General features: G+C 40.7%; 1 protein-coding gene across 1 annotated transcript in view; it reads left to right on the forward strand.

Annotated features, from left to right (window-relative positions):
* LOC124170157 overlaps positions 1 to 13,766 on the forward strand; it is a 36,108-nt gene that overhangs the window by 4,128 nt on the left and 18,214 nt on the right. Inside the window, exons 3-4 of the mRNA XM_046548855.1 lie at positions 1,294 to 1,368; positions 7,479 to 8,494. Of these exons, the coding sequence (XP_046404811.1) occupies positions 1,294 to 1,368; positions 7,479 to 8,494 (1,091 nt within the window). The remainder of the gene's footprint in view (positions 1 to 1,293; positions 1,369 to 7,478; positions 8,495 to 13,766) is intronic.

The raw sequence follows: 13,766 nt of genomic DNA on the forward strand, positions 1-13,766 counted from the left end.
TAATAGGATCAATTGACGGTGCATCGGCTATCTCTCGTAATAGCGGGGGTCTCGCTATAGCCCGTACTCGCTTTAACGAGGTTCCACTGTACTTCTAAAAATTGTATTTTTGATACTAAATACAAATGTAATTTCAAAATACTCAATTAAAATACGAAATACATGCCTTCACCGAAGTTCTTACCTAATAAAAAATTAAAATAAAGTCAAATATGAACTATTTTTAGAATGAGAGGCTCAAACATTCTTGCAACGTAATTATAGGAAACTGGCAATTTGACCATTATCCATGGCGAAATGTCTTAAATAAAATGGAGAAAAATTTCTCCTGCACCTTTGGGAACAGCGTCAGATTCTACAAGTCCCCTCCACAAATTACTCAATGCACAACTTTGTTTCGCAAAATACTCCACACGCGACTACGTTTTGCAAGTATACAAGGGCCTGCGGGTGTTACAGAAGTAAATTAAGGGGCAATTTATTGTCCCATAGATGGCAGAGTAATACCGAACCATTCGGGATCCCTGTCATCTCGTCGCACGCTCTTTCTAATTATGCACAAAAACATTACATGTATTTTGATTTTGAATGTATTTTAAAAATACAAACTACTATTTAGATGTATTTTCGTTACAAAATACTCTCAGAAAATGTATTTCCGATACAAATTACAAACTACAAAAGTATCGAAAATACGTATTTCAAATACAAGTATTTTCGATACTGCCCATCTCTGCCAATAGTGAACAATAGGGTGGTTTCCTATTATTTTTTTATCGCCTAAATCGAAAGATTGTTACTCCTGGAGTATGTATTTCACGCTTTTAGATTTTTAAATGACGATAACTATTTTTCGCGATGAAATGAAAAGCGAAAATTTTCAAGCGCACGAAAACGCAACGGGTAAGTATGAATGCTGGGAAAAACTCCGCGTGATGTCTTTCTGCTTCCCGCTGCCGCGAGTGAGAATAACCAATAACACAAGTGAGAATCGTATAGAAACTAGGCCCCTGTGACGTCAGGTGGAGTGGCACCGCATGGGCGCCAGCCTGGCCTTTTTCAAATGCGGTTAAAAATGGCCATTAATATTCATCTAAACCGGTATTTCTCAAACATCAATGCCTTTCGTTTACTTTGATGAAGGAAACTGCCCTATTGATCAAAAAAAATTTTGTTCGGAATATCTTACTCTGTAACATCCATGGTTGTGTTTCAGTGAATTTCTGACCAGCTTGTATAAATGTTTTGCAAACATAGGCTTATTATTTAGTTTTTGTTTTCCTTGCGTTGCAGCTCCCTTGCTAACGCCTCATCCACAGCAGGGGGAGTTTTGTGCTCCATCAATGGCAACGGCCATCAAAGTCGAAGGTGAGTACCCTGCGTGCAGCATGTGATAAAGCAAGATCGTCATGTGGAAACCATGAGGTCATGAGGACATTTTATTTTTTATAAATAATTCCTTTGAAGCTACTCCCATTATGGTAATAAATAAGACGAGTATCCCTCCTAAAAATGCCAAGAATGCACTATACAGGGTGTCCCATTTATCTTGACCACCCGAAATAACTTTTTGTCCAGATGCAAATTCAAAAATGTGTCAAACAAATTTTCATTAGCCATCAGGGGGACATTAATCAGCATGATTGCCTTCCTAGTAGCTTTGTTATTTACAAGGATATGAACATCGGTATGTCTTTTTTAAAGGGAACCCTCTATTTTTTATTCGGCAATTCATTTCCTCTCCTAAAGACTTATTCAAAAATGTAGAACAGTGAACCATTAACATAAACACAGTGTTATGAAAAATGACTCACTCTCTAGCGCTTAGTGCAGGTACGCGGGTATTGGAACTACTCTACTTTGCTGACGTTGACGGTGAACAAATGAAAACATACAGTGGAACCTCGTTAAAGTGAGTACTGGCTATAGCAACACCCCCGCTATAACGAGAGATAGCCAATGCACCGTCAATTGACCCTATAAAAGGCGTGTTAAAAAATTCGTTTTTACGAGACCCTTTCGGTGTTGGCTCTCGCCATAGCGAGGGTTTCACCGCCGGAAGACTTTCATCAAGACTCCTTAACCTCTGTAATTGCTAGCGATCTGTTAGAAATGAAGTTATGGTAATAACAACAACAGGCACATAGATTAAATCTTCCCCACGAAATGAAACTACCATTGGAAGAAGCTCTAAGCCGTGGGATAGTAACATAAGCGCATTTCCCAAGATCCGCTATCCCCCTCCATTCAGCACTCGCCCCCCTCTCTGACGCTTTCCTCTTCTCCAAAATCAAACAAAAGGTCCCAGTTCGCGCAGAAATCGTATTACGAAGACCTTAGCTTCGAAAAAAATATCGAGTTACACGAGAACAAAAGAAAAGCGTTTCGCGCCCCCCCCTTTTCTCACCCACTGACCTTTTTCTGCACACCTGCTTCAAAGTTCCCTGTTTCTGGAGCTCAACCGCTGCATGAATCACCTATTAGCTCAAAAGGTGTCAAACAATGAATTTCGGCAATTGGTATTATACTTTTATTAGATTGAAATATTTGCAATGCGCACGTAATTCAAAAAAGAACTAGACCAAACACGACGTATTTCTAACGTTAGAATGGCTATTTAGCACAAAAATTTTCATGGCGCAGTCATATGGTCGTGCTTCACCCTCTGCAGTATGCTCTGCGTACGCCGAATGCGATATCATCAGTTCCGAACTTCACCTTGTACGAGTGGTTCCCTACTTTCCAGGGTGGCTTGACATCAAACCACCGAGAGTTTTCCGTGTGGGTTTGATAAAGTCAGGTTTTATTTTCACTAGTTTAGGACCATAGCCCCTCCGAAGAAACTATTAGTCGAATCAACAATAAAACCTAAGTGTCTGTATAAAGTACCACTATTTCTTTCATTACGCGCTAAAATCTAATCATAATTACGCGCAAAAAAGACTGCGTTTCCTGGGACATAGGCAACCTAGCCAAACTTTCCCGCATTGATCGTTTTCCCCTTGAAAACATTTTTCCCCCAAGTGGGGTTCCAAAAAAGGGGAGGTCGTCTTAGAATCGTGTTCGTCTTAGATTCGTGCAAATACGGTATTATCTACTTTACTTAGACTGGAATCCAAAAAACTCTTTCATCAAAGAAAACGAAAGGCATTGATTGCGATTCGTTACCCACCATTAGTGTATTCATAATGTACAACTAATTTTTTGGTTAGTGGATAAGAGTTTTACATGGTCTGAGATTACCAATGCATGCATGAGGCACAGAGCTCAGGAAAACATCTCTTAATAATCACCTATTAAAATTTATGGTCGGAAAGTTTCCTTTGTTTGATAGGGTATTAATAATCCTTATTTAAGCCAAGCGCTACCTGCTAGCATGGTAATCTGCTACATGCCAGCATCCTGCGTCGTATCAGCCCTCAGAGCCTCGCCCCAAGGTCACCTCACTTGCGGCAGTGGGAACCAGAACGATGTCACACATAGTTTTCCCAGCATTCATACTTAGCCGTTGTGTTTTCGCACTCTTGAAAATTTTCACTTTTCATTTAATCGCGAAAAATAGATATTGTCATTCGAAAATCTAACAGTGTGAAATACGTACTCCAGGTGTAATAATCTTTCGATTTAGGCAATAAAAAAATAAGAGGAAACCACCCTGTTCAAATTTTGCCTTGCTGTGAAAGGTTTGCAATCATTAAAAACGAACTTTACATGTATATCTTGTGGAAATGAATCACGGCCTCATGGGCCCTGAAGAAGAATGAAAAATAGTTTACAACATATCCTCGGTCTTACTGAACATACACACCGAATTTCAAAGGAAACGGTCCAGCCATTTCGGAGGAGTTTGGAAACAAAAAAGCATGACACGAGAAGTTTATATGTTAGATAATTTTATAACTGGGCACTTCCATGAAAAACTCAACTTTTTCTCTCAAATTAAAAATGTTAGCTGGAAATATTTAATCTTGATAAGTTAGCAGTGAAATGATTGAATTTTATGAAATCAGTATTTGAATCACTATGCAGAGCCTTATTGAAAGTTTTCAAATTGTACTTAGATTAACAGTTTTGAAGATGCTTGATATTATTACGCTTAGGAGGTTGACCTGGCAGTAATTCTGTCGAGTCTTAATTTTGGGCATGTTTGGAAGTTATTTAGATGATTAACTTTTTTCTGTACATGAACATCACCTTCAAGAATGTTTTTGATCATGCACAGGTAGAAGTTTTGCAATTTTTTTGTATTTTACAATTCTATCAAAATATCCTAGATTGCATTGTTTTCTCTAAAGGTACAGTAATACCTCTATGTAGTGAACCTCTTTACATAATAAACCTCCATACTTCATTCCACCCCTACGGTCCCGTCAGATTTACATGTAAATTTATAGGAAAACCTCTATGCAGTGAACCTCTTTATCCCATAAAACCACTACTTATCATACCAAGGAGACAACCATGGCCAAAACCATGACCTCCGCAAGTCGTACCTTGACAACTAGATACCATTAATGCAGACGTGATTACGTACATGGAATGAAATTTCTGCGATAAATGTTTCACACTTATTTTTGTTTTCTTATAAACCTTTGAGATGCTGTAATTTTCACATTAACCATTAGTTATGACCATTTTGTTCCATATGAGAGCATACCTAACAGTAAATAAGAAAAACGGTATCCAGCTATCCTAATAATTTTGAGTGTCTGTTGCATTAAGGAGCTCACGTTGTTTTCTCTCGAATCATGGTAAAAATCACGTGATAGTGCTCTCTTTCTGTTATTATTAAATAATAAATATATGTTCACTTATGAATGCATGTTTATTTAAACACATAAATGTAATGGTTTAAAAATACAGAAGTACCTTTTATTTACGAAGGATATGAAAAAATGGTGCCTATCACCAGTGGCACAGCTAGTGGGGGTTTTGGGGGATAAAATTCCCCCTCACCTCATAGAAGTTTTTAAATTCTGGCGTAGGTTTCCGCGGCGTTGCTCATGGTCAGTGCTGATTTTTGGGTTCCTCAGCCGCGTTGGTTGTTTTTTCGTCAGCTTCGATGTGGTATCGCTCTTCACCAACGTGCCCATTGCAGATTCCGTGGACATAGTGAAGAAGCTGACCAGCTCTGGCATCCCGAAGGACTTCCCCAAGCTTGTGGAGCATTGCCTGAAAAACACCTGCTTTCTGTGGAATGGCAGTTTCTATGAGTAAACAGACGGAGCAGCGATGGGATCGCCCCTGTCCCCTGTGATGGCCAACCTCTTCATGGAGGACTTTGAGGCGAAAGCTATCGAGACATATCAGAAGAAACCCAAGTTGTGGCTGCGGTATGTAGATGACACATTCGTCGTATGGCCACATGGTGCAGAAGAGCTTGACAAATTCCTTTGTCATCTCAATTAGCAACACCCAAGAATCCAGTTTACCATGGAGAAGGAAGGTGAAAAGGGCGCACTCACGACCATCCGAGCAACGCCAGGAGGAGGAATTGACCAAGCCCAACGCACGACTGACTATCCCTTACATTGCGGGAGTATCGGAAAGAATTTCAAGGATCCTGAGAAAACACAACGTGGTCACAAGGTACAATTGCGTGACCAAGATCCACAACCTAGTACCTGGACTGAAAGACAACATTCCACAAGACTTATGTGAAGGTGTCTACAAAGTGCTTACATAGGAGAGGCATGCCGAGGAATGGCGACCAGGATAAAAGAACATGCAAGAGCCACAAAACAGAAGCAGCTCCACCTGTCGGCCATTGCAGAACACGCGCAGAGTGAGGCAGGTCACAGTATAGACTTCGAAGGAACGAAGATGGTGGCCAAGGAGAATCGCTACTATCCAAGGCTGATCAGGGAAGCGTTGGAAATACACAAAAACAATAATTTCAACCGAGACCAAGGCTATCCAATCAGCAATGTTTGGAAGAGGGTATTGACCAAACAGCGTCCGGCAGGCAGCGGGACCGAGCCATATAAGGCGGCCAAAAACGAGAACTTCTCACCTTCGACCTGAAGACGGGAGCAGGATGGCTCCCGAAACTGTTGTCATCCGAAAACAACCAACGAGGCCGAGGAACCGAAAATCAGCACTGATCAGAAATTTTTAAGTTTAATCCATTTTATTTAAATGGGTTGATATTGCTAATACAATGGTGTAAGGATGAATAAAATATTCCTCAGAAAGCCGTAACACTCACTGTTTTAAACCATTTGTCTTTAAAATTTCACAATTTATTAATCTCGTACCTATCGCTTATCCTGGTGGGTATACTATATCCCCATACACTCCGGTATTAGTTGCACCTAATCCCCCCCCCCAGCCTTAATTCCTAGCTACGCCCCTGCCTATCACTAAAACCTTCCTATAGTGGACCTTCATGCATCAAATTGCCCAAATTTTGGTCCCCTCCATTACGATGTAAAGAGGTTTTGCTGTACAGGCGGTCCTCGACTTTCGTACAATTCGCACTTTCGTACGTTCAAAGTTGACACCTTTTACTCGACTTTCGTACGCTAAATTTGGACTTTCAGACGTTGGTCTGTAATTTTCTTAAAATTCCCGCTATGTTTATTGCGCATCCCAACATTCAATTGTTTCAAATTGCAGTATCGGCAGTATATGCGAACAATACGAACGTATTTAATGAAGAGAATTGTTGGTAATTGACTCTGATCTAGGTGATTTATTTGGGAGAGAGACTGCCTGCTATAGGCTCCTTTATCAAGAGAAGAAGAAAGCCTTCATTGAAGATATTTTTCAAAAGAAGTTGACTAGACATCATCGAATAGCTTTCAATAAAACTAGTAAGACCTTCTTTCTAATTGTGTTTTTTTCGTTTGAGTGCTGTTTAATCATGTAAACCTTCAGCAACGATATTGCACAAAATATCACCTGAATTCCGTTTGTCTTTTTTGAATAACATGCGGAATATACGCGATCACGAATGTCACCTGCCAAATATCGAATTTTGGTGTAAAAATTAAAAGGTATCCAGAGTGTGGGTTCAACGAATACATTTTGTTATGCTACTTGATATGTCCTTTTATTTATAGTGGACGTAATAAGTGGAATGTCAACTTAAACGCCAAGAGGAAGTTTCACTCGATAGCCAACGGAGTTCTTGTTTTTTAAACTTTTATTTGCATTTTCTGGGTATTTTCGAAATAAATTAGATGATTTGAGGAGTTTTATTAACATATTATTAAAATTAAGTCAATTGAAATGAATTCCGTGAAAAAAAAGGTTTTAGTACGTAAATTCCGCTCTTTTGGAACGTAACCCCTAATTAGTACGGAAGTCAATGGTTCGACTTTCGTACATTCGACTTTCGTACAAGTTTTCGGGAACGCATTGTGTACGAAAGTCGGGGACCGCCTGTAATTCCGTCACAAGTGGAATTGCCCAACTATATTGCAGATAAGAATTGGCTTACGCTCGTATTTAACTCTTCCTTTGCTTCTTTTTAGGTGGTGGTAATCCTGTGGTTGACATACCAGAGCCGAGTTCGGGTGTCCATTTGATGGAGAATCAGACTAGTGTAACTACGGGACAATTACTTGGCTTGGGGGACAACGTGATTGCCGAATCATCGACGACCTCAGCCCAGCTGTATGCATCACTTTTTGGCAGCATCCCCAAGGTCTTTCCCAACAATGAATCCGCAACGTCCACGCTCGGCATGGAACCAGTTCTTGTTGCCCCTGTGTGCGAAATGAGTGGGCCGCAACAGTCTCTGACTGAACCCATGGCCATCGACATTGTTGTGCCTGCCCCTGCGAAGAATGTTGTCCCAGAAATTCCTCCAAATGTGTCTTCATCTGCCTCTGTTTCACCCGCCCAGCGTGGTCGTAATGTTCCAGGTAGTGAAACCAGTGGTTCTACTACCACTGTCTCAACCTGTGCTTCGGACAGTGCTGTGATCCATGACAGTGGTGTGAAGTGTCTTGATGAAATCAACCGAGGTACCGTGGTGCGTCCTTGTGGAACCCCAGCTGAGAAAACTGTTGAAAGTTCCAGCTTGGCAAAGTGGAGGGAGGATATTCGTGATGCTGTCGCTAATTCGGCTGACGATCACCATTTGTTTTCAATACCAGGCAGCGATTTTGCCCACGATGCTCAGGTTGAAGGTGTGGAAAATGTGGTGGACCGGGACAGTACCCCTGATGAACACGTGGGCATTACAGAGCCCGATGCTGGCGACGATGATTCGAGCCGGGACTCTATATTCAGCCATTACATAGCGGGGGCTTCTCCGCCGCCTGAGAAAACAAGGACAATCGATGGGGTAGCCGTGGAACTGCTGGCCAAGACATTGTTGGCAGGGTACGCAGATGTTTCGGTTGTGCCAGTCTCGGATCCATACTACCGGTATAAATTGTGCCGGCTGTGCTTCAGAGCTGGAAAGGAGATGACGATGATATTTGGAGGTGTGTTCACGGACTACAGCCTCAAGGATGCCATAGAAGACATGATCCGATTCCAGGTGAGGTGTCTTCTGTATACATTCGAGTATATTTGGGTTTTATCTCCTTAAAAATGCGTTTAGAAATACAACAGACTCTCGATTATCCGGCTCCAGGTTATCCGGTTTTCAGATTATCCGTGCATGATTTTCAATCTCGCTCAATTTTTCCAGCGATCTTTATGGAAAAATAAAATTGTACACAAAATTATCGAAATTATTGCGTTAACGCTAGAATACAACCCACCTATCATTTCTGTCATAATTCCCTACGTAAAACAGAAGCGATCGTGTGCTACCTGCATTCGCGGGAACACCGTGTTAGTGTTTACCAAGCCTCGCAGTGCACAACCCCGCTCCGTGGTCACGGATACAAGTCCCGCAGCAGTTGCAACCCGGGCAACTTGTGCGAGACGCGACAATGTGGCTTGGTGCCTGAAAATCTTGTTTCCGACGTCGGACAGTGGTTATGAAACATTCATGCAAACCTAATTTCTGTATCTGTGATCACAAAGCCACGGATGTGTGGTTTTCGAAATGCTTACAAGGAGCATTAATAATACGAGTACAAGCATGTTATCCCCGCTAAAAAGATAGCGAACTAGCAAAGAAAGTTCTCAATGAGTACGGGAAGCACTCGGAAATAGCAGAATAACGTCAAAAATAATAATATCTTGTGTAATATTTCTAACCCTGCCGTGTGAACAGCTGTGAAATATACAAGAATTGCCATGAGAAAAAATTCCCCTGGACCGGGAATCGAACCACGGACCTTTGGCTTTCCGGGCTACTGCGCAGACCACTACGCTATCCAGGTTATTTAATTCCTATGGCAGTTATAACGATTATGGCTCATGGCACTAGATGTTAGGCCCTCGCGGTCCATCAAGGATAGCAATAAGAGGAAGAAAGGACTTCCAAGAAGCCACAACCGGTTGAGAGCCTCTAACCTGCGCTAAAGCTGCGCATAGCGGAATATGTAATATGTATTTCTAACCCTGCCGCGTGACCGGCGTTTAAATATACAAGAATTGCCATGAGAAAAAATTTCTACATCAAGTGCCATGAGCCTCGGTATAATCGCCATGGAAAGAACCGGGATAGCGTAGTGGTCTGCTCAGTGGCCCGGCTAGCCAAAGGTCCGTGGTTCGATTCCCAGTTGAAGGGAATTTTTTCTAGTGGCAATTCTTGTATCGTTAGCCCGGATAATTGGGAGTTTACTGTAATGAATATTTTGACTGGAAGATGGTTGATTCGGATCTCCGGCCACACTTCTTCGGTGCACTGTTTTATTAAAAAAATTCTTTATCTCCTGTTTGTGCATTTTTTCCTTTGGAAATTTTCCACTATTAACGAAAGAGTGTGAGGATTAATGATGGTGGCGCAATACCTAAATATTTTGATCCATAAAAAATTCTTAAAGTTTGAATTGGAAACATTTTTCGGTCAAAAAAATTGTTAAATATGAATCCCAAAATCACTGAAAGGTTATGCACCATTTGTGATATATTTTTTTGTCATTATTATCTTAAAGGTATATACTTCAGTCGTCTGGAGTTAAAATAATGACTTTTTCCTCCTTTCTGTAAATATTTTGGGAGTTCAATAACTAATTAACGTTAGATAACGTTGATGGACCGCGAGGGCCTAACACCTAGTACCATGAGCCTCGGTATAATTGCCATGAGAATTTAAGAACCTGGATAGCGTAGTGGTCTGCGCAGTGGCCCGGAAAGCCAAAGGTCCGTGGTTCGATTCCCGGTCCAGGGGAATTTTTTCTCATGGCAATTCTTGTATATTTCACCGCCGTTCACGCGGCAGGTTTAGAAATATTTCACATACCGCTTTGCGCGGCTTTAGCGCAGGTTTGAGGCTCTCAACCGGTTGTGGCTTCTTGGAAGTCCTTTCTCCCTCGCGTTGCCATCCTTGATGGACCGCGAGGGCCTAACACCTAGTACCATGAGCCTCGGTATAATTGCCATGAGAATTTAAGAACCTGGATAGCGTAGTGGTCTGCGCAGTGGCCCGGAAAGCCAAAGGTCCGTGGTTCGATTCCCGGTCCAGGGGAATTTTTTCTCATGGCAATTCTTGTATACTAATACAGCAGTTTTTTTTTCTAAAACAGGGCTTGTTTTGAACATAACTCAAATACACCATGTTAATCCCAGATTTTGCTCGCCAGGCTTAGATTGCTTGAACAATTGAGAATGGATATCTTGAAGAGCAAAACGGAGAACATAATATTAGAGCCACACTATATTTCCAGGTCCGATAGAAGCGATAAATTAAGAGAGATGTATTGCCGAACGGATAGATATGGGAATAGGGTGGTTTCCTATTATTTTTTATTGTCTAAATCGAAAGAATATTACTCCTGGAGTACGTATTTCATGCTTTAAGATTTTTAAATGACAATATCTATTTTTTGCGATTAAATGAAAAGTGAAAAATTTCAAGCGCGCAAAAACATGACAGCTAAGTAGGAATGATGGGAAAAGTCCGTGTGACTTATTTCTGGTTTCCGCTGCCGTAGGTGAGGTGATCTTGGGGCGAGACTTTGAGCGCTATACGACGCAGGATGCTAGCAGGTAGTAGAGTACCCTGCTAGCAGGTAGCACTTGGCTTAAATAAGGATTATTTGTACCTTACCAAACGAAGAAAACTTTCCGACCTTAGCCAGTTTTAATAGGTGACTATTAAGAGATGTTTCCCTGAGCTCTGTGCCTCATGCATGCATTGGTAATCTCAAACGATGTAAAACTCCTATCTACTCGTATAGAAACTAGATCCCTGTGATATCACGTGGAGTGGAATCGCATGGGCGCCAATCTGGCCTTTTTCAAATGAGGATAAAATTGACCATTGCCATTCGTCTGAACTAGGATTTCTAAAACCAAATAATTTGTCTATTATGAATACACTAATGGTGGGTAACGAATCGCAGTCAATGCCTTTCGTTTTCTTTGATGAAGGAAACTACCCTATTCGTTTTTACCCCAAACCATAAAGGACTTTAGTAAATGCTGGTCGTAATTTCCTTTCCGTAAACAACTGATGTTCTAACACCCCCTGCCACATGCCTTTTAGGCGGCTTGGGATGTATTATGGAGATATAGAATATTTTAGCTACAAAACTCTATTTCTCAATGTAATCTTCAGGGTCATGTAGGATGTAATTGTGTACCATGGATCATGCAGTTTTTTAAATTAAAACTCCCTCTGCTCGATTAGTTCAGATAGCACGAAATTAGCAGTACGTTGGGGAGTACATTCACGTGATTGCTCATGTGTTTCCTACTCTAAGAGCTAGTGGCATACCCTTTAGTGAGATAATGCATGCTCCAATATTGTTTAATCATGAGTATAAGCTTATATTTCCCCTAAATTGTGCAATATCTATGTTCCTTGAAAAAGAGCCATTTTTTTCCTGTGACCATGAATGAGTATTTTTTTTACTGAAAGGAACGTCGGACTCACGATTTTTTTTCATCAGGATCTTTGCTCATACATTAATGCTTACTTTAAACTGAACCATGAGTCTGTATTCGCATGGCCTTTCCCCGTGGATGCTGGCAATGAAAAATGGTTTAAGCAAGATTTTTTCCAAACTTTATTTTGTTGCAGCTGAAGTACTTCATGCAGTGAATTTTTAATGATAATTGTGGAATCATTATGGACCACTTTTCCTTAGAAAAAAAAATCATGCCTTTTCATCTGACAGGAATGGAGTAATGGATGAAAATAAAAATCACAATGTGTTGCACGTTGCGGCAATTTAGGGGTCACGCCCAAATTTCAATTGTTCATATTTCATTAACAATCAAAAGTTGGAGGCTAAAATTGTACACAATTTCTAACTTTACCAGAATGTATGACCATGGCAAGTTTCATGATAATCCGAGTGGGTGGGTGTCATCATCATCATGAGTCAACAATCCTAAGATTGCTTAGACGCAACTCTCCGTTTCTCTCTCCTATCCGCTAATCTCTTCATAGCTACACATTTATTCTCTTTTACATCCTTTATAACCTGTCCTATAAAACTCATTCGGGGCCGTCCCTTGCCCTTTTTCCCTTCCACTTGTCCTTCAACGATTGTCTTCATCAGACCATCGTGCCTCAAAATGTGGCCAACTAAGTTGTCCCTTCTTCTGCTTAATGTTTTTAGGAGGCTTCTCTTTTCTCCCACTCTCCTTAGCACTTCCTGGTTACTCACACGGTCAATCCATTTTATCTTCATCATTCTAATGCATAGCACCACATTTCGAATGCTTCCACTCTTGACTTCTCTGCTGCTGTCAACGTCCAAGGCTCGCTTCCATAGGGAAACATACTCCATATGTAGCATCTGATGAATTGTTTCCTTACTTCTATGCTGGTATTTGTGGTGTGTTATTTGCTCAAAATATTGGTTGGTCATCTGGTGGGTGTCATTTGCTCAAAATATTGGTTGATTGGACATGGAATAACCCGTAAACATTTTATAAGAATTAAGGAATTTTCATGAAAAATCCACTTAACCCATTATAACCCAATGTTGCTTCTAAGCAACATCAAGAATATATAATTTATCAGCTCTCTTTAGGAAATATCTAAGCTACATATTATATTGTGTGGTAAAGTTAGATGACAAAATATTTACCTGCCACGATAATTGTGATTGAGTGATAAATTTTCAAGTTTTCATAATGAGAAATCTTGAAATTTTATTGCTTCCAGAAGCAGCTCAGGTTCATAGACCGTTAACACATTCAATGCTGCTTGGTTTTCCAAAATTTGTCGAAATCGGCCGATAAAGTTAGAAAGAAAAATAGAGCAGATGATGAAACACGCGTTGACCAACGACCGCAAAGCCGCCGTGCAAAGTGGTATGCGTAATATTTCTCCCTTGCGTTGCCATCCTTGATGGACCGCAAGGGCCAAACACCCAGTATCATGAGCCTCGGTATAATAAGATGATAGGAAGGTTTTCGCACAGTAACTTCCGTTCAAATACTTCTTTTTAAAAACGGCGCACACTGGTCGAAAGAGGGAAGCTTGCTGAAGGCCATTTACACGATCGGAAGGCTCGGAAGTGGATATTAGTTACATACAGGTGAAAGGCTGACCGAGTCCGACCGGCAGTGAACGTCAATTGACGTGCTCCGCACTGAATGTTTTAAGGAAATTATGACACCAATTTATTAGTTTTTATTATTATTTGCTTGAAAAAATAATGATTTTTTTTAGTTCCATGTCTTTTTCTAATATGAAAAGGAAAATTTGTTCATAGCTTTTGTTCTGAACTAAATTT

This window comes from Ischnura elegans, chromosome 13 (genome assembly GCF_921293095.1).
Source record: "Ischnura elegans chromosome 13, ioIscEleg1.1, whole genome shotgun sequence".
NCBI classification, from domain to species: domain Eukaryota; kingdom Metazoa; phylum Arthropoda; class Insecta; order Odonata; family Coenagrionidae; genus Ischnura; species Ischnura elegans.